Source organism: Eptatretus burgeri, chromosome 8, assembly GCF_056783735.1.
Source record: "Eptatretus burgeri isolate ZD-2024b chromosome 8, Ebu_testis_v1, whole genome shotgun sequence".
Lineage (NCBI taxonomy): Eukaryota > Metazoa > Chordata > Myxini > Myxiniformes > Myxinidae > Eptatretus > Eptatretus burgeri.
In genome coordinates, this window is record NC_140968.1 from 72118317 (window position 1) to 72143693 (window position 25377).

The window sequence follows — 25377 nt, forward strand, 5'->3', positions numbered from 1 at the left end:
GTATATATCACTGTGATGAAACAATTTTCAGGTGCACCATAGTACCAGCTCCACAGATTGCTCTGTGCACAGCACTCCTCGCAGGACCCTGACTAGAGCCTTCCATATTATAACAACTTGCAAACAAACTTCAAATCTACTAATGAATAAATAAAGAGCAAACATTCTTCAAAATAGGTAATATCATGTACTGATCATGCATCACCTGTTTAGGGATCTCAGGGACTACCTGGATTTATCGGTCTTCCTGGCATCATTGGTGATGATGTAAGTATACAATCCACTCATCCAGAAATAAAATTCAGTGTATTTGCTACATCCTCAATTTCCTGTCATGCTGGGGAGTCAGGTGTGGTTTAGATTACAATCCAGATTATACATTTTGAATCTCTTATCCAGGTAGTGTTCTCATCTGAATCCATGATTTGATGAACCCTGGTTCGAGTCCAATAAACTATCTGTTAGTCCATTGTCTACTAGTGCGAAGCTCCACGTGATGCATGCCGCGTGTTCTGTTCGCAGAACACGTGGAGCGGGTTTCCGGGACGATACGCTCGTGTGGGCCTGCACGGGAAACCGCGCAGGTTCGGTGTGCGAGTGACGTCATCAGCCCGGACCTCGCGGCGCGAGCTTCGGGTTCGCAGCGCACGTTGTCCCACGTGGGGAATTCCCCGAAAGCGAGCGCTCGTTGCAGTTGGCAGGGCGACGACAAGATCTCGATTATCGGCCATTGGAGGAGACGTTGGTATCGCCCATAGGGACGAAGCTGTAAACCACCACCTTGGCGGTGCAAAGGGAAAAAAAAAAGCCTCGCTTCCAGTACACGGCCCCGGGCAGGATGTGGCAAGCATCCTGATTGGGCAAAGGAAGCATTAGCTTAGCGGGATGGGTTTAGCATAAGATAGACTGGCCTCATGGGGGGCATGGGCCGTCCTCCATGGGGCCCATGGACTAGTTAGAGGGAATGCTAGTTTAGATTTAGAAATGGATTTTGGGAGACATGGACAGACATGGAATGTGTAGTGGGGATGAAGCTTAGCTACCTAGATAAAATTGAACGTGCATTAAAATAAGGAACGACGCGGGAGCACGAGTTAGTTTGGGAAATTTCGTTAGCAGTATGGCAGTGTTGAGTCATGTGAGTAAATCGAGAGAGAAAAAGAAATACAATGAATGAATGTGGGACAGCAGTCCGAAGAGTGAATGGAGTGAATGTAGAATGCATGGTGCAAATGAATGAGTGGGGGAGGAGTGAATCCCACCCAAGTGACCCTGGGGTCAGTTTAATGTTAGCTAGTGGGTTAGTAAAATTTACCAAAAGGAGGTCGTTTTGTTGTTGGTGTGGGAAGAAGGCTCGATACCTTTTGAGCGGTGCAGGAGTCCATGGACCGGCTGGGAGCGTAGCTGTTGAAAGGTGAGTATCGATTTGAGGGCACCCCGGGCACCGGACAGTCGGCCAGAGTAGTCCAAGGGACCGGGATAGTGTAGTGGCCACGGGCAACCCGTCGGAAACGAGACCGGAAGCGCCAAAATGCCACGTGGGCATCGGAGGGGGCAAAGCCAGGAAGGGCAACCCCCCACATTCATAGGGAGCAGGTAGGCTCAGAGACAGCCTCAGGGCGGCCATGGTTAGAGTTCGGCAGATGGGAAGTCCCTGCCAAGTGAGCCACGCTGCCCAGCCACAAAATTGTGCAAGGGCACGAGTGAAAATTTGAGGGCTAGGCCCAAATTTATAATGGACACCAACACAAGCGACGGGAATCATGATTTTTTAGAATCAATAGTTTAAAGTGACAGGCGTTTTAAAAGCCCCGGGAATAGTTTAAAGTGTAATAAAGGATAGGATAGTTGGAAAAAAAAAGTGTACCCCTTCGCACCATCCATCCCTTCGCTCTTTGTAGGCCGCTGGACCCACCTTGGGAAAGATTGCTGAACTCTGTAGGAGGCCATTCTGAGGCTTCATTGGGCCTCGAGACAGGACGCTAGTCTCTCCCTATTCCCCTCCAGGAAGGATTTTAGGGGGTTGGGAGTCGGCTAGGTCGACAGGATAGGTTAGCCGGACAAAGACAGAGAGGGGGTTAGGGAGACGGATTATAAGAAAAAAAAAGTAAAAAGGGGATAAATTTTGTTGTTTTGTAGTTGCAAATTAAGGGATGGGTATATTTACAGAGACAGGCAAAGGTGATAGGAAAGGGGGGGGGGCAGTAGGGTTAGGTCCGAGCCCGTTTTTGGAGTGGCCAGCACCACCGCACTCCCTCCACAAACCTGATGGAACCATACCCGAGGCTGGCCAGCTTCAGATGCTGACCTGTTGTGCTACAGTTGCTGGTCCGCATTGCCTTGCCATGCCTTGTTTGCCTGCCTCTGCCATGACCCCATGCCTGGTACCCATGTTTTCGTTGCCCCTGTGTCCACCAACTCACCATGTGCGCCAGGATCTCCTCCAGTGTGTTTTGCCAAGACTGCCCTGCAGGCAGCCGCACACGGGGACGGCATTGGTGCAGCCCGTGCATCGTTTGCATCCATCATTTTTGTGTTCTTGCATCCATCTCCAGACATTCATTCAAATGAGCCAGAGAGTGCATTGAGCAGCCTGGCCCCGTCTTTCTTCTTGCATAAAGGCCACTTCAAATGGCCTGTGGGACGGCGCATGGCCTGCCGTGTTAGGGTGAGTTGCCTCCAGCAGCTGGGGGTATGAAAGGAATAAAAAGAAGAAGGTTCATTGAAACACTCAAGGGGGACCTTTTGAGCAGGCCCTGAGGACGACTGACCTTCAGCTGCTGTGCACTCACCCACACAAAAATGACTGACATTATTGTGCCTTCTTTCCGACAGATGACAGGTCCTGGGCCATGGTTAGTGTAAATAGATGAGTAAGGCTTGTGAATAATTTAAAAACCCACCTGTGTTTGTCATAGCGCCGGCAATTGTAGTTAAGTTGTCTGTGTGAGTCTGTTAGTTAGTTACGCAGTGCATTAGGTTCTTTATTTTTGGGACATGTATTTTTAAAAAAAATGTCACACTCAGGGATCCGAAGGTAAAATGTACTAGGGGAAAACGTACACATGCTGGTCACACGCAAATTTGACGACTCGGGACGAGTCTGTAAAAGGGGAGGGGGGGGTAGTGTTGCGAATCTGGAAGCCTTGTGCACACAGACATTCAAGTCCCAATAGCTCAGTTATTTCAATAAGTAAATGTGGATAGATAGCTCCCTTTCCCTTGTCTAATGGGTAATTAAATGTACATGCGCTGCGAGTTATTTTTATAGACAGGATTTTTACACTTCTAACAACGCCATCTTCTCTTCCATCCTGATGCCATAACGCTTGCGGCATTCTTCGCGCACTCACCAGCAAGCACGCACGTGGGCGGAGCCTACCATAGGCATGGCGTCCCTTTAGACAATCGGCAAGGAGCGGACGTCTCACCCACCCCGTTTCCGACTCCACACAATCGCCATTAAGCATGCGGCCAGAGGTGAGAAGGGGGGTGGAACCACGAACGCCTCTGCTCGGGACTCCGCCCAGAAGGTTGGGAGTTGCCCCGCCTACCGTGCGTCTGTCCAATGGAGGGCGGCCAGGGAATCATGTGATGGTTCCGGCTAATCAAGAGGCGAGTGGTGAGAAAAAGAAGCCCCTCCCTACTAGAGAGAAAGGTTGGTGATTTTGGACGAACGTAGGAGATTAATCTCGTCCTGTCGCCGGCGTCTGCTCTCATATCTTCCTGTCGCCGGCATCTGCTCTCATCTCGTCTGGTCGCTGGAGTCTGGTTCTCCGTCAGCTCGAGCGCGTGGTCTGCTTGAGCGCGGAACACATCGCTCGACGCTTCTGGTCTTGTGTCGTCACTGCTGGCCTGGTCGCATCTTGACGCGGATGGTCTCATCCTGGTTCACTCATCTCGTCGAACACCGCACGAGGTGGGAAGGTCCCTTTCATTTCTTTTGGGTGTGCGTCTGTCTATGGGCCCTGTCTGTAAGTAGGAATTGTTTAAGTGCTCTGCTGTACATACTTGCATCTCTAATAGTCGCGATAACTCTGCCCTTACGTGCTTCCCTCCTTCCCCACCTACTGCTAATAAGGTCAGGTCAGATCTGTGACATCCTACAGGTACCATGTAAATCTGTACTAACCTGCTCCATGGTCGGGTTGTTGGCGATTAAACCGTCTCCCCCACCAGGCTTTTTGGTGCAGAGGGTGTTTGGATTAAAAGGATTAAAACCTGTCAAACCCAGCAGGGTTAAAACATCCAGCAGGGTTAAAACACCCAACAGGATTAAAAACAAAACCTGTCAAAGGGCGGAGGAGCGCCTTGTGAGCCAACGACTATCCATATCTAGTGCCCAACGGTGTCTGCGAAAGTCCTCCTGCAGTTGGGTTACTTTTTTATTAGGAGGTTGATGGCAGGATTTGCACTCCGGCCACCGTAAAACCCTTCATTCAGCAAAACACAAAAACGCAAAATAAATCTGAAAACTCACTCTGTGGGAGTACCTCCTGTGCAGCTTCTCTTCGCAGGGGAGCTCACCGGATGACGGGATTGGGGCAAAGCCTTCGAGACTCCCATTCCTTGATGATAGGAGGAAAACCACCGAGTCACCTTCCCGGGTCAGATTGTGGTCGTGTGTGTCGGGGTGGTGCTGAGGTGTCGTCCACCAGACGGCGGTCTCCTTGGGTGAACCTGAGGCGGTCCCTTCGGGTGGGTGCCTGGAATGTCCTTTCCCTAAGAGAGGATGATCACCTGTGTCTGTTCTCATCTGAGCTCAAGCGTTTGGACATCGGTATTGCAGCACTCTCTGAAGTTCGGAGACCGGATTGCGGCGAGGTCATGGCGGGTGGTTACACCTACTATTGGGAAGGTCGCTCTGATGGTTACCATACTCAAGCAGTTGCTGTAGCTGTGTCCAATAAGCTGACCCCAATGATAATTGAGGTAACACCGGTCAACGAGCATATTATGAGAAGAAGGATTCGTCACTAATCAGGTGTCATTTCCCTGGTCTCTGTCTATGCTCCGACTGAGGCGAGTGATCTCACCGTGAAGGATGCATTCTATGCCACGCTCGAGTCTGTGGTTGATCAGTGCCCCAGACGAGATACACTTCTCATCTTGGGGGATTTCAATGCATCGACTGGAACTGATAGGGATGGTTATGAGACATGTGTTGGTCCCCATGGGTCAGGAACTATGAACCAGAATAGCACTAAGTTCCTTGACTTTGCAAGAAGTCATGGACTTAGGGTGGCGGGTTCATGGTTTCAGCGCCCTCAAGCTCATCGCTGGACTTGGTATTCCAAAGCTCGTGGTGTGGAAAAGGAGATTGACCATGGACTCGTTGATGGTTGCTGGAGGATGATCCAGAACTGCAGGGTCTACCGGAGTGCTCAGTTCCTCAATACTGACCACCGGCTTGTTGTCGCAACTCTGAAGTTGCACCTTAAATCCGGGAGAATGGTACCATCCCAGCCTCGGCTGGATGTTGGCAAGCTCAAGGATGAGAGGGTGGCTGAGGAGTTTGCGAACAGGCTGAGTGGACATTTGGGGGTGTCTGGGTGCTTTGGGGGGGGGGGTCCTGAAGAGTTGTGGAGTGCCTTCAAGACCACCGTCCTTGATGTTGCCGGTGGATGTCCTGGAACTCACCGCAGGGCAAAGAAGAATTTTGTCTCTCAAGGGACACTGGATACCATTGACCAGAGTCGCAGGGCCAGGCTGAATGGCAGAGCTGAGCTGTTCAGGGAGCTGAGGCGTAAAACTGTACGTGCACTAAGGGTGGACAAGGAGGTCTATGTGCGAGGAATCTGTGAGGGGGTAGAGCATCACCTGTGGACAGGTGATTCTCGTCCCGCTTACAGGGCAATTTGCGCATTGTGTTCATCCAAGCCCATTCCTCGGAGCACTGCAGTTAGAGCAGAGAGTGGTAAGCTCTTGACAGAGGAGTCTGAAGTGAAGGCCCGCTGGGCCGGTTTCTTTGAGCGGTTGTACCAGGCTGATCCACCAGCTGTCGAGTTGGATGTCAATGGTGTTACAATTCCTGTTGCTGACCCTCCAATCAACTGTGGTCCACGTTCGCTTGTGGAAACACGGGCTGCAGTGAACAGGTTGAAACGGGGTAAAGCTCCAGGGATCTGTGGCATCCATGCTGAACTTCTCAAGGCTGGTGGAAATGCTGCACTAGTGTCGTTGCATGCAGTTTTGTGCTCTGCCTGGAACATGGGCATCATCCCAACTGACTGGAAGAGAGGCCTTGTTGTCCCTCTCTGGAAAGGGAAGGGTGATCGCCAAGACTGCAACAACTACCGAGGGGTGACGCTGCTCTCAGTGCCGGGCAAGATCTTTTCTCGGGTAATTATTGATAGGGTTCGCCACCATCTGCTTGAGCATCAGTGTCCAGAGCAGTCAGGCTTTACACCAAAGAGGTCAACGATTGACCGTATCCTTGCTCTTCGGATCCTCACCGAATACAGACGAGAGTTTTGTCAGGGGCTGCTTGCAGCTTACGTTGATCTCTGTAAAGCGTTTGATTCAGTGAATCGGGATGCCCTCTGGAGGATTCTTGGTCTTCTTGTGGTGCCACCAAAACTGATCGATCTGATGTCTGAACTCTACTCTGGTACTGAGAGTGCTGTGAAATGTGGTGGTACCATCTCTGACTTATTTCCAGTTGTTGCTGGAGTTCGTCAGGGGTGTGTACTGGCCCCTACACTTTTCAGCACTTGTATGGACTGGATTTTAGGGAAGATGTCGGAGAGATCAAGCTGCGGTGCATCGTTTGGGAATGTCAAGATCTCGGACCTTGATTTCGCAGATGATGCAGTCATCTTTCCGGAGATTTAGATATCCATTTGGGTGCCCTCGAGGTGCTGAATGAGGAGTCAGAGCCGCTGGGATTACGGGTTTCCTGGGTCAAAATGAAGGTCCAGGCTTTCAATGACATCTTGGATGCTGCTGTCCTGTCTGTGTTTGTTTGAGGTGAGGATGTTGAGGTCGTGGAGAGATTCACTTACCTTGGCAGTGATATTCATGTCTCTGCTGGCTGTGAGTCAGAGGTCAATAGACGTCTGGGTCGGGCCTGGGGAGTCATGGATTCACTGGATCATGGGGTGTGGCGCTGCCAGTACCTGTGCGGCAGGACGAAAGTCCTAGTCTTCAGGTCCTTGGTGCTTCCAGTCTTGCTCCATGGATGCAAGACTTGGACTCTGACCAAGTATCTGAGACGGAGACTTAATTCCTTTGGTACCAGGTCTTTTCGGAGTATCCTTGGCTATCGCTGGTCGGATTTTGTATCCAACGAGCGGTTGCTGAGAGAGACTTGGATGAGATTTGTTACCTGCATAGTCCGTGAGCATCAGTTGCGGCTGTATGGACATGTGGTTCGTTTTCCTGATGCTGATCCTGCTCACCAGATTCTGTCAGCGAGGGAGTCTCGTGAGTGGAGGAGGCCATTTGGCCGACCACGTGCCTCGTGGTTGCATCAGGTTGACCGGCATCTCATGGAGATGGGGATGGGCCTGGCATCTGCCTGGGGGATGGCCAGACGGAGGCCCCTGGAGTACCAGTGGAAATTGGACGCAGCGACGCGCTGTTCTGGCACATGCTCCCATACCTGACCTGTTAATAAATACCCCATTTCTTGAATGTTTCAGCTCGTTTCTGTCCCTTCCTTTATTGGTTTAGCAAGGTGCATGTTGGGGAATTAAAGAAGGCTGTTGTTGCCGTAGTTGTGTGCATTTGGGACCGACGGAACCTCAGTTACCATCCGCTCGGGTTACGCATGGGTCGAGCACGGAAATGGTTCGTCCTGTTCGAGCTCCGTCGAGGGTGTGAATCCTCGGTAGCTCGCCACGTGGGCCTCTAGGTATTTTGAAGTTTGGCAAATAACCCTGTCCCACGTGGTTGATTTATTGACGATTCACGGTCCCGTAAGGGACCCGTACCTTCCAGAGTTTTCTGAAAGGTACGATCTAGATTCCGGGTGTTCGGTAGAGTCGACCCTACTGCTCCACCTTGCGGTCGTGCTCATCGCCGATACCCGGCTCCACAACATTACCTCCATATATACTAACACACACACACACACACACACGTACTGTTTATGCCTTGAGAGGAAACTCACTTCGATCGAAGCCAGTAGGTAATCTTCAGAGGAAGAGCACCCCCTTCAGACAAGTGTTTTGGCTTTTAACTTCATTACACTTTCAGTGGGCTTTGGCCACACTCAGGGATTCGTGTTGTGTTCCCCTGCTGGCAATCATGGTGGTATTTTTGTTCTTCTGGAATTTGAATCACTAACCCTCTTGTCTCTTATATATGTATCAACACTTTTTGGGGTCACTTTTCCACATATGTTACCACTAGGCCACATGTCCCATCACCTTTCTGCGGGATGTTTAATCACCATATACTTAAGGTTCAGTTTTTCAATCGGTGTTCTGACTTCTCTTCACACATATCTTGCAGGTTTTTTTTTTTTTTGAGCTGCTTCTGCCGTTGCCTTAATTGCTCTTGATTGGCACTGGCTGAACAGTCCTCACTGTTTAAGAAGACAATATGCCAATTGGTACCGACCAACACTCATGCTCCTACTTCACTGCAACCATTGTGCTTTTTACCCTTGGACTTGGATTTGTTTCATGAGCTAGTCGTATTTTGCCATCTTACACTCATGGCTTTTGCTCAATCGTGACTCATAGGTTCCTGTCAAATGAATTGCTCTGACTGTCTTGGATGCCTTCAGTGAGAGGTTCAGGCCTGGTCTCAATCCTGTCCTTCTGACACTCTCAGGATACTTCTTCATGTCGTGTCACCAATTTGCTGTCAAATGCTGATCTTTTGCAGTCCATTGTGCTGGATGATGATACAGTCTTGTTCTGCTTTTGGTTGATCTTCGTCTTTTCGCTGAGGAAATATTTGTCTGCCTGTCTGTCCACAAACATCAGTTTATGATCGAGGAACGACTTGATTTCAATTGAATGTTATTTTTTGATCATGAATCAGAAAACAAACCTGTAGTTTAGCAGTACTTTGGCTCTAAATTTGTCCCAATCGCACATGTGCAGAGAGGAGAGAAGTAATCTTACTCCACCTGTTTGGCAGTGAAACAAAATTGAAAATCATTCCAAACAGGAAACTTACTATTTTTTAGGGCATCATGAAGGACACAACGACAAGCATAAATAACTAATGTAACATATTAGACAAGGTGGTGTAAAAGATGATGCATCAACAGCAGTAAACTCACCCCCCCCCCAAATTTTTTCTACAACTTTAAAATCTTTTCTTTTAAATTTCAATTTAATTATATACTTGAACACTGAAGAACACAAATTGCCTTTTTGACACTTTCAAAAACCTTCCATTTAGCAGTACTTGAACAAAATATTATGGCATGTTACATCATCTCGACCAATCAAATTTGCCTCGCGTGTCTCCTCGCCCGTGTCCTTTTTATTTAAGACTGTGTGGGGTCAGGTATTGTATGAACTCCCGAGTTAACTCTGCATTTGGCATTGCCCACAAGGGCTGTCAGTTCTGTGAGGGCTTGGTTGTGCCTCCAGATATATACCGGGTGTCTCAATCAAATGAAAACAGATTTTAATATTTCAGAAAAAATAATTAAATAGCAGAGAAAGGGATGATGTTGAGCTTTACTAATACCTAACAGATTGCGTTATCATGTGATGGAATGATTCATTGCATGTCATCAGTTAGCTGTTACCCATGAGGCAGTGCAGAATGACAAGATAATATAATTTTTTATGTGTAAAGTCTGCTTATATTTTTAGATCCTCGTGGAGGATCTCTAAGTCTTACTCACGTTGTTGTTCTTGTGGACTTTTTTGTTTCACAGCCTACAGTTTTCATCGAAACTTCCTGAAACTTGGCATATATATATATATATATATATATATATATATATATATATATATATATATATATATATATATATATATATATATATATATATATATATATATGTGAAAATACTTTTTCGGCTGTGGAAATTCGCATTACACCATGAAGGGCCCGTAGGTGAGATATCTCTAAGTACATGTGTAGTTAGCCCCAAATCCGTTGTCTCGAGGGAATTTATGTGATTCATTCGGGCTGCGACGCTTTGAGATAGCCGTTTTTCTGTTCTATCTTTATTTTGAACCAACCACGTCTCAACCGCCATCACACAACAACCACCACGCCAGCCATCATCACCAACTGCAACCACACTCCAACCCTCAGATAACAACAACAACGCCAACAGCCACGACCTTTACCTTCACAACTCAATCCCACATCATCGCATCACCGTCATTCCCAAACGGCACCAAAACCATCAAACAACCACCGATAAACCCTCCACCACCCTCACCTCTCTCCTTCTACGGCCATTCCCGCACCACCTGTGAACACTGAGCGTCGGGCTGTCTTGGGCTCGTTCAGCGATACGCACCGAGCCGCGAGCGCAAGGAGCGGCCTTTCCAAGGGAGAATTCGGATCAGGAACGCTACACGCCCACTTCTGATCCGTCCAATTAGCAAGCGCGGAGCGGCTTGGCCCGCCTCCCGGCGCGTCTGTGTGAAATCGATGTATGCAAATTCTAGGATCAGGGGAGGTTCACGCCCACTTTTCCTCCATCCAATTGGCGAGCGTGGCTCCGCCCCCGAGGTCATCCTGATCCGGATATTTGCATATTGTTTTCTCCTGCCGGCCTATAAAACGGTGAGCGCAAGGCGAATCGTGGCAGAGTGTGGCAGTAGCAGTGTGTGTCGGCAGGGCAGAGTGAGTCGAGTCATCGGTGTGGCATCGAGTTGGGTTCTGCAGTCGGCTGAGGAGACTTGCGGGAAGAGGCAAAGGAGCTCGGGTCCGAGGCGAGAAGGACGGCGGTCGGCGACGAGGTCGCGGTGTGAGATTGCTCGTCGCGGGACCCAAGCCAGCCAGCCATTCTCCTCCCCCAGGGCATCAACAATTCCCCCTTTCCTCCGCGCTGAGATAGTGCAAAAAGGGGGCCCCGTTCCCACCCCACTCCAAATGTCGTGCCAACGAAACCCACCAAGTAGCATGGAGTCGGGGCACAGCCACGTGGCCACATCTGCGGCTTGTCCGCCAACGCGTCACGAGGACGCGGGTAGGACCCCCCCGGTCTCGCGGACCTGGCTGCTCCTCCAGGTCACGTGCACATATTGGCCTCCAGGCCTGTCTGCCCCCTTGTTTATGAGGGTGGCTTCTTTCCTTTGCTTTTGAGTAAATGTGTGTTGGCGCCGTCTGTAAAGTAGAACTGTACAAGTGTTGCCGTGTGTGCGCGTAGTCGGTCGTAACTCTGCGTCATTGTTTCTTTTGTTTTAACTGCTATATGTGCATTTTTAGTGTTTGGCTGTATATGTGTGCTTTCCGTGTGTCGCGTAATAAATGTGCATTGTGTGGACTGTTTTCCCGTTTCGCTTCGTCTACTTCCTTTTAATTGCCCCTCCATCCTGCTTCACGTAAAGGGTTCGTAGTGGGCTTAATACGCCCGGTAATTAATCTGAACCGTCCAGGTCGGCGATAACACCGCTCGGTTATCCCGATAGCACGGAACGGGCCGCCCAAGCGGCTCGTGTCCGGAGTCGACCTGCAGCGAGGTGCGATCGCCCGGTCGACCATTCGCGCAGGTACTTTGGTAGATCGAATTTGGCGAGCGACCCTATCCTGCACAGGTGGGCAATTGGCACGATCGTGGTGAGGTTAAACCCCCATTCGTGACTAGCTCCCGGCGTTGGTCCGAGAGGGTCACGACTGAATTGTCCGTTCCGGTGGGCGAGGCGGCCGCCATTCGAGTCAAGCGGCCGATCGCACGCCGGCAGGCACGAATTCGCAACAATACCCTGCGCAGACGGTAACCATCTCCGATTTTGAAAATTCCTCCTAGAAAAAAAGTTATGACGTCAAAATATCTCTGCTAATGGAAATCACCTCAAAAATTATCTCAAATTAAGCAAGCTTTTTGAATTCTGTTTGCGGGAATCGAACAGGGCATTAGCCGAGATGAATTACCGCACATATGATACATCACTATGATGTCATATCAATTTTTATGACGTCATTCCTATTTTTTGTTTCACAACCCAGAGTTTTCATCGAATCTTCGTGAAACTTGCCATGTATATGCAGAAAGCCCACGCGCTGGCAGTAACCATCTCCCATTTTGGAAATTCTTCCTAGAAAAAAAGTTGACATAATATCGCCGCTAATGGAAATAACCTATGCCATTATCTCCGAAACTAGGCAAGCTGTTTGAATTTTGTTTGCGGGAATCGAGCCAGGCGTAGCACAGATAATTTATCGCAAACCTGATACATCACAATAACGTCATATTCGTTTTTATGACGTCATCATTAAGAGGACTAGGATCTTAGCTCATTCGAGCTTGTTTATTGTAACACCTTGCGTGCTGGTTGCAAAGGTTACTCTACACATAGATAGCACACGTTCAATGCTCTCAACATCTCCGCAGTGATTACATTTGAACTTTGATTTTATCCCACTTCATCATATTGGTTCTGCATTGGAGCAGATCGGTGGAACATATGATGAAGCAAATGCAGTGTAGGGTGCCATTTGCCATTGTACATTGGTGATGTTTGCAGGGCATTCTCCCACATTCTCTAGAGTCCATGTTGGTTTTGCTGAGCTGCTTTCTGCACTCAGTTGGAGTCTTATTCTTCTTTGATTTCTGAAATCACCTTGCCCCTTCTTTCCTTATAAGTTACTGTGACTCACAATTTCACGTCATCATCCCCAAATCCCCTGCACCATTGCTGTTTCACATCCACTTGAGAGCTGCATCTGCTTTGTTGAAGGCTTCATTAACTTTCCATTTTCTGTCTGCCTTTCGCTTCGTTAAATTGGATATCATTGCAGGGTTCTTGAAAGGCAGGTATGCTTGGTGTTGGCTTAATGGTTAGGGTGGCGGGCTTTGGATCCTCAGGTCCTGAGTTCAAATCCCGCTCAGCTGTTGAATTAATACCAGGTGGGGTTAACTCTGCCTGTCATCCTCCCGAGGTTGGCAAAATGAGTGCCAGCATGCTAGTCTACTGTGTCGGAGTGGCGACCTGTCCAGGATTGTGCCCAATAGCCAAGGAGACTGCTTAAGCAGCACCATCGCTCTGCACAGAGTATGGTCCCAATCTCCTCTTCTCTCCAGGCAGGTCAAGTGCACTCGTCAGTGGCCTGCAAGAGATTTTTTCTCACTCCTGTTTATTACAATCAGCACTGTTCAATATGTGCACAAGATGGCGCTACACACTATATTACACTCCTTCCCTCTTAATAAAGAGTAACTTGACAAATGCAAATTGTACATGATATGTCTACACCATGTGAATATTGGTAAACAAACATGCAACATATTACCATCAAACAGTCTTGGGCTTTATTCCATTTTACCATGGGTTCTCCTTTTAGGTTTATAGATTAACTAGTGTGGATCGGCTCGCTATGCTCACCTCTCCACACCTCGTTACAGAGATTGACATCACAGATTTGCTGTGTTGTCATGATTTACACCAATCATAATTCACACATTTATTTTCTACAAAAATATTTGTAATATTGGTGATTATATTTATTTGTAATACAAAAAATATCCAAGTGGTCTAAAGCTCTAAATCGTCAGTGGTCAAAGCTATCTAATCTCTTAATGGTGTGAGGGGTCTGAATGGTATTAAGGTCGAAGGGATCTAAAGGGACTTGAAGGGCTCTGAACGTCTAAAGGGTATAAAAGGTCCAAACCGTGAAGGTATCTCAGGGTAACTAAAGTATTGAAAGGGTCTTACAGGTAAAAAAAGGTCTTCAAGGTAAAAGGGGTCTTAAAGGGTTTTTGGGGTCTTTTGGGTCCTCCTGGTATTTTGGCTCCTCTGGGTCTTTTGGGTCCTTGGGTTATTTTGGGTCCTCTGGGTCTTTTGGGTCCTTGGGTCATCGGGGTCTTTTGGGTCGGATGGTATCTCGGACGGCTTCACGGACGGACTGTGCTTTTCGTTTATATGAATATGTATGTATGTATGTATGTATGTATGTATATATATATATATGTATATATGAGCCCCTAAGAACCATACTGGGCCATCCCACCTTTTTTGTGAAATTGAGTTATGAACGTCTTCAGGTGCACAAAACTGATACCTTTCAGGGCCAAAATGGGCCAACCTATCAGAATATATTATGATAAGGATATAAGCAAAAAACCTCTCTGGCTCTGTTAATATGCATCTGCCTTGCCAGAGCCTGAATGGGCCATCCCACATTTTCCCCATGATTCCATGTAAACATGGCGGCCAGGCATCTGACAGATGCTGAGTATTTTATCCTTAGGTATTTTTTTATTGTCATTAGCTCATTGTGACACAGGAGACTGAGAACTTTGAGTCCCTTTTTCTCAAAAGTACACCAAGATGGGATGGCCCGGTATGGTTCTTAGGGGCTTATATATATATATATATATATATATATATATATATATATATATATATATATATATATATATATATACACACATATATCTCAAGCACTGGTTTCTGATTCCGAAGTGGATATCATATTTCTTCACCAGAACTTTGAGCAACTGTAAAAGTTGTACTTGTTCTGCACTGAGCATGATGAGAATCGTGTTTCTTCTTAAACTGACCTTGATCTATACTTGCCCTCTCAACACCTTCATTCTGTACATTTGTCTGAGTGTTATTTGAATTCTGACTTACTCCTGGACTCCCTTCTCGTACAACCAGTTTGGCATTGATACATGGTGCACGACTTGTAGCTATACTATCTTATTCGTCATAACGAACTGATTGTCCTCAACTATCATCATCTCGGGAATGCATATGAAATGTATGCTCAATGTGGAGAAACATAACCTTGTTACTACCCAATATCTTGACTTAATATGTGTGAGGCCTGCATGTTTTCACTACTTTTCCTGGTAACCACTTCAACCCTTTATGTAATGTAATGGGTTTTCACGCTGACCTTCAAGTTTGGCTTTATAATTCATTGTTTAACTCCTCTCCTATCATGACATGCCTTTTGCTTTAAATTTCTTTAAACCAATTAAATTTCTTGACTTAATATGTGTGAGGCCTGCATGTTTTCACTACTTTTCCTGGTAACCACTTCAACCCTTTATGTAATGTAATGGGTTTTCACTCTGACCTTCAAGTTTGGCTTTATAATTCATTGTTTAACTCCTCTCCTATCATGACATGCCTTTTGCTTTAAATTGCTTCTGTTGTAAGAACTGTGCCAAATTTGGTTTCAACTAGCTAAATCTTGTCTGTGGCTGCCTTTTTAGAAACAGCTCAGCTGGTGTTCTCCCAGGTGTGGTGTAAGGCATATTCCGATATGTTAATTATCAGAACATTTACCAGTTATTTGGCATTTCTTTTGATTTTGATCCAACATCTGTTTCATGATGGCACATTTAACACTTTGCACTGCATGCACGAAGCCTTGTATTTGCTTCGCGGTTAAGGTGGCTGGGTTAAGATCTTTGGGTCTTGAGTTTGAGCCCCTGTTTGTCCTGTTGAAACAACACCAGGTGGGTTCATTCAACCTGTCTTCCTTCTGAAGTCAGCAAAACGAACACCAGCTTACTGGTATCAGGGGCACTGCATCAACCAGCAGCCACAGACTGCATACAAAACAACAACAACAACAACAACAACAACAACAACAACAACAACTGTGTGCAAAGCTGCTCTCGTGCGCTCAACTGCTCCATTGCATTGGTGCGCTCGTGTTATAGATGATGCTTCCTGGTCACAATTCATGCAGCAATGGCTGTGATGGGACACAATTTGTCTTGTACTTACTATTCGTAGTTAGGGGGTCTTACCATTCATATATTCCTGAATGGAAATTCAGCCCAAGCAGATGATATTAAGCATTAATGCTGTATTGATGAGCTCTAATAAGAGCGAAACATGTCTGCAGCTATGCTATTTTCTCTTTCTCTGGCTTTTTTAACCATTGCCTAGCGCTGAGGCTTGGTTCACACTGTAAGATGCACCTTTGGGGTCACAATGTCACTCAACATGATGGTGATTTTATGATGTTGCTGTATGTATAAACTGGTACAGTACACAGCATATAAAAATGTGTCTATCAAGTTATATCCCCCAAAATTGAAATATGTTGATGATGTTTCAGGTTTATTTTGTAGAAAAGATCTTTCTGTGTTTTGCGATTGTGGCTGTGATCCGTCTCACGGCCATGTTTTTTTGCCTAGGGTGAAGCAGGAGAGACTGGTAATAGTGGTATCCAAGGTCCACGAGGGTCACAGGTATGTTTATATCACCTGAACAGATCAGAACTGAATTTATTATTATTTTTGGACAAATAATGGTTTAAGTACATGAGGCATTCAAAAATGTTTTTGTGAAATACTCACAATTAAGACATGCTAAATAGTATAATGATTTGTCACGTATGCAAAGCTCTTTCTAACCGCTCACTCACTCACTCATACAAATGGTTACTACTTTATAGGTGTGTTAGAAAGCTTAAAGTTTGCATGCTGATGTAAATCGTAGCCAAGATTCCAGGGAAAAATCACAAAAATGTCCGTCAATGAAAATATCCGAAAACAAAAGTCAGCCAGTGCAGATTCACTCCCATTCATGGAGGGCCACGTGACCTAAGACAATGGGACGTCACATGATCTTACACTGGCACAATCGCTCACCAAGGAATCTGTTGTTTCTTGGTTTTAGGGTGGTATGATTGGAGAGGTGTCTGTAGGTTTATATAATTTATGGATGTTGTACAGTGTGTGCGAGGAAATTATAAACATTTATCATTCATAGATGGTGTACAGTGGCAAGTGTTACAGCACATATATTTTAAGTACAGCATTGCATATTTACATATACAGTTGAACCTCTGTTTCAGACACCCTCCCTGTTTATAACATTCAGAACATAGGGTTACAGGAAGGGGAATAGGAGTAACGGGTGTAAAATAGACTAGATATACCATTAAAATAATAATAAAAAAATATATATATATATATCAGTTTCTGGATCAGGGTCATGCTGGTCGGTTCAACATCCCTCTTCCAGCAGTCGTTGGGGCAGGAATTTGCAATTTGTTCATAGAGCCGACAAAAGCTCACCTACTCCGCAAAGGGCACTGTTTGATCTTTAATATCCACCAACTAATGCCGGCAGATGATGTGCCCAGTTTAACATCCGTCCGAGGGATGGCACACACATTGATGAATCACCTTGCCTATGAAACACCGGAATGGCAGCCTGTAGCTGGGGGGTTCTACTGAGTGTCCGTTCTTGTTTATTGTTGCAATGGAGGTGTGAGCATGTGTTTGTGTTCATTGTCATCAGGAAGATTTTCACAAAAGTACCTAGAATTTATTCTCCAATTGTGGGAGCAATTAATACTGTATGTGTTTGACTTGTTATCTCAGAATGAAATTAAGCTGCTTTGATGCAGCTACCTCACCATAAACTTCACATAATTTAACCCTGGAAGAAGAGCCTGGAATTTTGACGAAATTTTTTTTTTTATCTTGGAAAGGATTTAAGTTACCTTATGATTAAGCAAGAGTAATCAGTCAAAACGCATTCAAACCATCACTGTTTGTAATGTCACATTAAAATAAATTGTTTTTAAAATGGCACAAGTCTGGAGACGGCGATGGTTCACGAGCAATGTACACGGTTCACCTTTTTTTATTTTTTGACCTTCGAGGGGACTCCACGGGAAAACTGGCGGGAATCGGGGAAAAACGTAAATGATGAAAGTCGTAGTACTCGAAGAGCACTACTTGCATACCAACTTTCCTTCAAAACAGTTGAAAACCCGAGGAGCTCGATGCCCAATTTATTGATTTTTTTTGACATTTTCTAAGTTCGTGACCTTCTGACCTTGACCTTGGGATGAAAATGAAAAATCGAGCTCCCTGGGGCTATGTAAGTGCCATTGGGCTAATCAAATACCGAAACTCCTGCCAGATTCGACAAACCCCCTCGGAGAAGATGCAGGCCCGTAGCCAGGGCTCAGTATTAAGGGGGGCATATGAACTGGATGGGGGGGGCACAATTATTATATTTCATATTTTTGATAACCCGGTATACTATTGTATTCATGCAGCATTGACACATCTACACTGAGGTTGCCGTCGCATATTAACCAAATTAATCTCAGCTAGATTTAATATGTTCCGATGTTTTTGGCCTAAAATTATTCGAATGCAGGAGAGCCGCAACAAACTGGCACATTCACAATGGAGATATTCAATGATTAGACAATTGTCACCAATTCAGGTGCACTTATACAAGGTGTTGTCAAGAATTGGCATTAGAAAAATTAATATACCAGAGATACAATGACTAAACGGGGGAGGTTGGCACCAGAATCAGTGCACTTTGAAATAAGATACAGTCGGCTATGACCTGCGATCATCACTTTAAACTATCAACAGCAAATACGACCAGCCTGAAGATACCACAAGGTCCGCATTTAAAGCAGTCAATTACACAGAGGTAAGGTTATGCACAAAGCACTAGATATGGGATATGCAAAGCACCAAACACAACATTTAACTTAAACATCAGAAGTACAAAGCAGCCAACCACGGCGGATGCTGACCACAACCACACTGCAACTACAACCACACACGCATCACCAGCAGTCACACACACAATCTGAATTCCTCGTATAGTTTTTATACCACTGTACTCGCTGTCAGAAGAGCTGCAGGCGACACGTCTCGGTGTGGAATCTTCTGAGGACCTTCTCCTTCCATTCATTCAGCCATTTACATGTGAGGTCTCTCTCGAAGGCCAGCCGTACCAGTTGTGCCTTGTGTGCATGGCGCATGGACCGTCGGTGGTCAGTGAAGACATTCCTCAACGTTGAGAATGAGTTTTCACACATGGCAGTGGACACACCAAATGTTAGTCCAAGTCTCATAGCAGTTCCTGCACTTGGCATGGCTTCCAGCGTTTTGTGGTATGTTGAGAGGAGTTTTTGTGTTGTTCATCTCTCGTTTGGCTGCTTTTCTCTCTGTGAGCGAATAAACTGCTTTGCAACCACACACTCTGTTTCACTGATGGTTGACTTTGTTTATGTCATGATGTGCTGGAGCAAGTGGGGATCCAAAAACGTGCCATTTTCAGGATTCAAGGCAGCGAGTGAACGGGCGAGTTGTGTGTTGCGTTCACTGAAGCGCTGAGCAATCTCGCCAAGCACAGTGTCAATTGCGCTGTAAAAACCCTCTGCAGTTCTGTCTTGTCATTGTCGTTGTTTTGTCCTGTAGTCTCCAAAACTACAAACTGTTCCAAGTTATAATGCATTGTGCGTCTCCGTTTTGGTGGTGCAGGTGTAGAAGTGTGAGTATCGTTGGCCTTGTTCCACAGATCAGTGAACTCATCCTCAGAGCGGAGTTTCTTCACGCACTCTGTAGCACTCGCCACCAGTTCCAACCCCGTTAGCAAGTCCATGTCCTCTGCCTGCAAGAGTCTGTTAGGGCCATCTAACAACATCAGCAGTTTTTGTACAAAGATAGCAATGAACATGAAGGCAGGCCCAGAGACTTCCCACAAAAGCCCAATAGCCTCCATCCTCATCTCTGCACCGTAAGCGCACTCTGCATCAATCTCCGACAGTAAGGATGTGATATCCTTAAAAGATCCTATGATCACAGACACGGTGGCTAAATGTCCCGTCCACCTTTGATTAAGAAGTCGTTTTAACCGCTCACCTTTATACTGTGCAGCAACAGTGGGCTTTCTGAAGAATTTGTACAGGCAACAACAAACCTCGAGAAAATCAGTGACAGCTTTCTCTGCTGCCAGTGCGTGGATAACTACCAGATGGAGTTGGTGATTTAAGCAGTGCATATAGGGGATTTCTCTTTCCAATATCTCTTGCAACAACTTTTGCACCCCACCGTGCTTCCCAGCCATTACCGAAGCCCCGTCGTACACCTGACTTAATATTTTTGACGTGTCAAGTCCTGTTTTTGTCAGCTCTGCAATTATTAGGTCTGTCAATGTTTTTGCATCTCCAGCGTTGGCTGTAGTTATTGTGAGTAGATGATTGATATATTCTCACATTCAGTGGGGTTCCTCGTCCCATCCACCTTGATGGTAAACCATGATGTGCCGACTTCTTCCACGATGGCATCCGTCACATTACTCAATGTGCAGATCAGTTCATTCTGCATTTCCGGACTAGTATAGCTTGCGTTTCGTGGGATATGCTTTATTATTTCGGCTAGCTCGGTGTCTTTTTTGAGTGTGTAGTTTAAAAGCGAGAGGAAGAGCCCACTGTGCCCGTCTGACATATCTTCAAAATTATCAAGGCTCCCTCTAAAAGGTATCTGATTTTCGGCGAGAAATCCCACAACATCGATAAGAGCAGACACATAGTACCGGTTTCTATTTAGCTGGTCAGCATTGAGGAGTGTGGAAATCTCCTCACCACAATCGATGCGCCTCTCATTCTCCTTCCACCTCAAAACACAAGTTAAATGTTCCTTTGAAGTTGCGTGTTTGTGAAACCCCCTGCCTTTCTCAACGGAAATGTATTTCCAATTCCGGTAGCCTCGCACTGTGAAAGTAGAGTCCACTGGGCCACGTGCGGTGTTAAACTTCCTACATGGATAGCAGAATGCTGCATCTGTCTGCACACTGTATTCCAGCCATTCATTAGTCTGGTACCACGAGGACACAAACGAGCGACTCTTGTTCTGCAACAGATGGCCAGGGTACCGCTTTAGAACCACTTGATTCGGTCTCTCACTTCCAAGATCATCGGGAAGCGGCTTGACAGTCACACCAGACCCCGAGGCCGCCGCCGAGTGTGGAAACTCGGCTGTCTGCGCTGTGGCTCCAGCCGCAGGGCTGACGTTGCTGCCTTGGCCAGGTTGGCCAGCTTCTGTCGGTATTTCATCGACATGATTGTCTTTTCCTCCTCCTCCTCCTCCAACTCCTCCCACAACATGTCTTTCATCATCTTCTTCATTTTCGTCGCTTGCATTTTTTCCTTTTCTGAGCCATTTTTGTATATCCATCATCCACGTCTTTTCCTCCTGCTGCTAGATCGTGCTCTGTGATTCGTCCCTCGCGACTCGCGACATTTGACGGTTGACGGTTTTATTTATTAAATGATCCATCCATCAAAAACAGGTTTTATCTGCATAATTTCAAATGTAAGCACGATTGCAAACACACGTATTTTTAATTTTTATTATAAAATTACTTTTGGAAGATGGAGGGTTGACGGGTTGTGAAGGTCACGTGGTGCACGTGCACTTCATCTTTAATAATGTAAATTTATGTCTTTTCCTTAATCATATTATCATATTATGACTATATTACATTTATACCTAACTTACAACCAATCAGGTAACCTGCTCAATAGGGTCTCCATATCGAATACGCTGATTGGCTAATCCTTAAAACTAAATGATCCACGATATATATAACCACCCACAACATCGACATTCGACACGAGGTCTTGGCTGCTGGCGTTGGTGCTTGCGTTATTATCTTTTATCTTGTGGTCTTGGACTGTATTGTCTTGCCAATTGCTTTTGGAGATGCGCTGGGAAGCGCACACTTATCTCTTGACTGTTATTCAAAGAAGGATATTATTAAAGAACAGTTTATCCAAGAAGGCCTTATTATTCACCATGTTGAACATCTGGAATAAGGGTTTTAGTTCACACAGGTGAACTCTTAAACAGCAAGTTCACAGTGGGCGCTCGTCCTTAAACACCAAGTTGTTCACATGGTGCAACAGGGCATAAATGGGTGGCGTACAAGTGGGGGGGCACCAGATGCGCCATGGGGGGGCATTGCACCCAAATTCCCGCCCCCTAGCGACGGGCCTGAGAAGATGTAACTTTAAATTGGCTACCCCCTAAAAACACGTTTTTTGGGCGTGGCTCCTCCCATGATGGGCGCAGCACACCCATTCTCAGGAAAACACAACTAGATCATGATACAAACCTCCCACTTCTTTTTTTTTATCAGGATCGGACCCACCCAAGATTTTCTCAGGACCCACAAATTTTATCAGGATCGGATCAAAACCCACAGAGCTATGCTCGGGACAGACAGACAGGCAGACAGGCAGACAGACAGACAGACAGACAGACAGACACACACCCATAACGAATATAGTGGTCGCTTACTGACTCGTGAACAAATAATTCTCAACATAAAGCAAACTTACATAAGCCTGGTGTTGGCTTAGTGGTTAGGGTGGTGGCTTGGGATCCCAGGGTCCTGAGTTCAAGCCCCGTTGGCTGCTGAATTAACACCAGGGGGTTGACTCAGCCTGTCATCCTTCCGAGGTCGGTGAAATGAGTACCAGTGTACTGGTCCCGGTGTATGCCCCGGTTAGAATAGGTGTACCATATCCCTGTGTGTCGTAAGAGGCGACCAGGGTTGGCGTCAGGAAGGGCATCCGGCCATAAAACATTGCCTCAAGAAAAAGCCCAACCCCTGCACAGCAGGGAAAAATGGCTGTAAAAACGGTCACACACATAAAGCAAACTTACAAAACATGGCCACAAATGAATGCTTCTTGTCAATATAATCTTTCCTTACAACATTGTATATCACATTATAAGTTGTGCACACATTTTTGTTTTGGGAGATTTCCTCCATCTTTCCCCAATTTACACGTATTGACTGTACTTTGGGCAATTATTTGTTGTCCAGAGGAAAGAGCATTTTATTTTAAATTTTTGAAAAGATTTCCATATTATGACAGCAATTCGGTTGTTAAATATATAATATTTCTCAGTAGATGTCTAAGATATTATATTTCGTATGAGGTCCAGCTTCTGATGTGAAGCCCAACTAAGATTGTTAAACCCATCCTTTTTAACTCTCCTTGTATAAAACAACCTTTGAACCACAGACAATTACCAAACCCATTCAACCTTTTACTCAGACATCCAGAGGGAGTAGAGGAATTAAAATGTTAATGTGACGTTTGGAGATCCAATGCTCTGTGAGTTTGCTGTATGTTTCCTATCAGGGACCACGTGGATTTCCTGGCACCCCAGGACTCATAGGAATCCGTGGATTTCCAGTAAGACACACCAGTCACGTGATGCATTTATTTTCATTACTTAATTACTTATTAACACCACAGGGGAAGAATAGGTCGGTTCCAAAGCCAAGAGGGGCCCTTTATGTGACGCCCTACCCCCCTCCAAAATAAATAAATGGGGAAATGTAATAATTAAATGAGATATCGACAATTTATTTGTGACTTGAAATGTTGCAAGTTGATATAAGTCAGGAACACACTGCTGGGGAAGCTGTTCCAAAGAGGCAGTGCAGGGGAAAAAGGAAGAGGAATGATGATTGGTACAGAGGGAATGGAGGGTAATTCAGGAATGCTAATGAGTAGAAGCAAGACAGGTGTTACAAACAGGGTGAAGAGGAAGTGGGACAGAGAGTTTGATAGAGCACTGACTGGTACAGTAGTAGCGATAGAAGAGGCACAGATCACAGACTGCTCGATGGTGTGCCAAAGCTTGGAGATGGATGAACAAAGTATGATCGTTAATCAATCAGACAGTCTTGGCTTCAATGCGATCCAAAATACCGATGACTGATGGAGGAGCGCCTCCCCAGGCATGAGAGGAGTATTCTATCACCGGTCTGATTTAGGATTTGTAGAGGGTGAGAAGCTGATGTGAGTCGAAGAACTTGTGAGCTTTGATGAGGAAACCAAGTTTTTTGGGGAGATTGAGGATATGAGGTTGCCAGGTGAGATTTATGGAGATGACGACACTGAGCATGTTTGTAGAGGACTGTTGGAGGGGTGGCTGTATTGATCTTGCTGAATATAAGGAGGGTTTGCATCTTGGACTGATTGAAAGATAAAAGGTTGTTGGAGCCTCATCAGAAGAGGAGATTATGATCAGAATGATGGAGGAAACACATGAGAGACAATCAGCAGCAAGGAACTGGAAGAGGTGTACTGGGATTTTTAACTGGTGGAGGATTGAAGGGTTGAGTCATTTTGCAAAGGAGTAGACATGGTTGTGAGTAGTTGTGAGGTCATTGGTGAGGAGAAGAAGAAAGAGGGAGGATGAGATGACAGAACCTTGAGGGACACCAGAATTAATGTGATGGGATCAGAGAGGGCATCATCAATGCAGGTAGAGAGAAAGATCATCCAGCGATGAAGTTGAAAAACCAGCAGATGAGCTGAGGCTGAATACCATACATGGGGCCTTTGCTAGTAGCTTTTTGTGTCAGACTCTGCCAAAGGCAGAAAGACCACCGACCTCTCACCGCAGGCAGGTCGGTGATCTTTTTGGTTTCTACTGTCTCCTCTCCGGCCTTGTCCCCACCCCCACTCTGCCTGTGATCTGTACCCCCCATATTTCTGCAGGGTGCTCATGGTCCGTCAACAACCCCCTTCTGGTGAAAATACCAAATTTAAGAATCACTGCTCACCTTCATGCTTTCATTTCCCTTTTTTCTCACCTCTGGAACAAACTCCCACACTCTCTTCAATCTCACTCTTCCCTCAAGGTCTTCAAAAAAAGATGTTCATCACCATCTCTTATCTTCCTCCATCCAAAGCCATGATCTTTTCTACCACTGTTAATCCATCCCAAACTCACCTGCTTCAAATTCCCTGCTTTCCATCCTGAAAGTCCCTGTAGTTTCCATCTTGCTTAACACGTGGACCCCGCCCCGTCCCTTTCCCTTCCACAGATCTAATGTTTCTGTTCCCCACTGCTTTGCACTTCCCTCTCCTGCCCGTCTTTTCTCTTGCTCCATTTGTTATAGTTCTATGTGTTAGCTCTTCTATGAGCCTCGACATTGTATACAAAAAAGGCTTTGCTGAGGTCCAGCACAATGATTGGACTGTCTCTGAAGTGATTGAGAGCTGAAGACCATTAATTGGCAACGTCGGCCAGGAGTTCACAAGTGGACCTGACTTTGCGAAAGCCACATTGGTAGTCATTGAGGTGGGTTAGAACTTGTATATTTATGAGAGACTTAATGGCTTTGGAGATATTTTGAGATCAAGGCGATTGGACGGTAATTGGAGGAATCAGACATGTTGCCTTGTTTGGGACAGGGCAGACATCGACAGGCTTCTTGGAGATTCAGTAAATACCAGTACAGGAGGAGAGGTTGAAAAGCTTGGAGAAAATAGGAGAAAGTTTGGGAGCACAGCATTTGAAGACAACAGCAGGAATGCTGTCCAGACCTTTCAGTTGTTGGTAACAAGGCACAACAGGGTCTGGCGAAACATTGCTCATGAAAAATGTGGATTTATGAAAATCAGGATGAATTCTGTTGATGTCATCCAGATTGGAGTTGGATGAAACTGAGTGACAAATGTGTT

At 45.9% G+C, this 25377-nt stretch overlaps 1 protein-coding gene across 1 annotated transcript in view; it reads left to right on the forward strand.

Moving 5' to 3' along the window:
- The window catches only part of LOC147022025 (uncharacterized), a 233652-nt gene that overhangs the window by 49195 nt on the left and 159080 nt on the right, over positions 1 to 25377 (forward strand). Inside the window, exons 11-13 of the mRNA XM_085892576.1 lie at positions 214 to 267; positions 16253 to 16306; positions 23038 to 23091. Of these exons, the coding sequence (XP_085748702.1) occupies positions 214 to 267; positions 16253 to 16306; positions 23038 to 23091 (162 nt within the window). The remainder of the gene's footprint in view (positions 1 to 213; positions 268 to 16252; positions 16307 to 23037; positions 23092 to 25377) is intronic.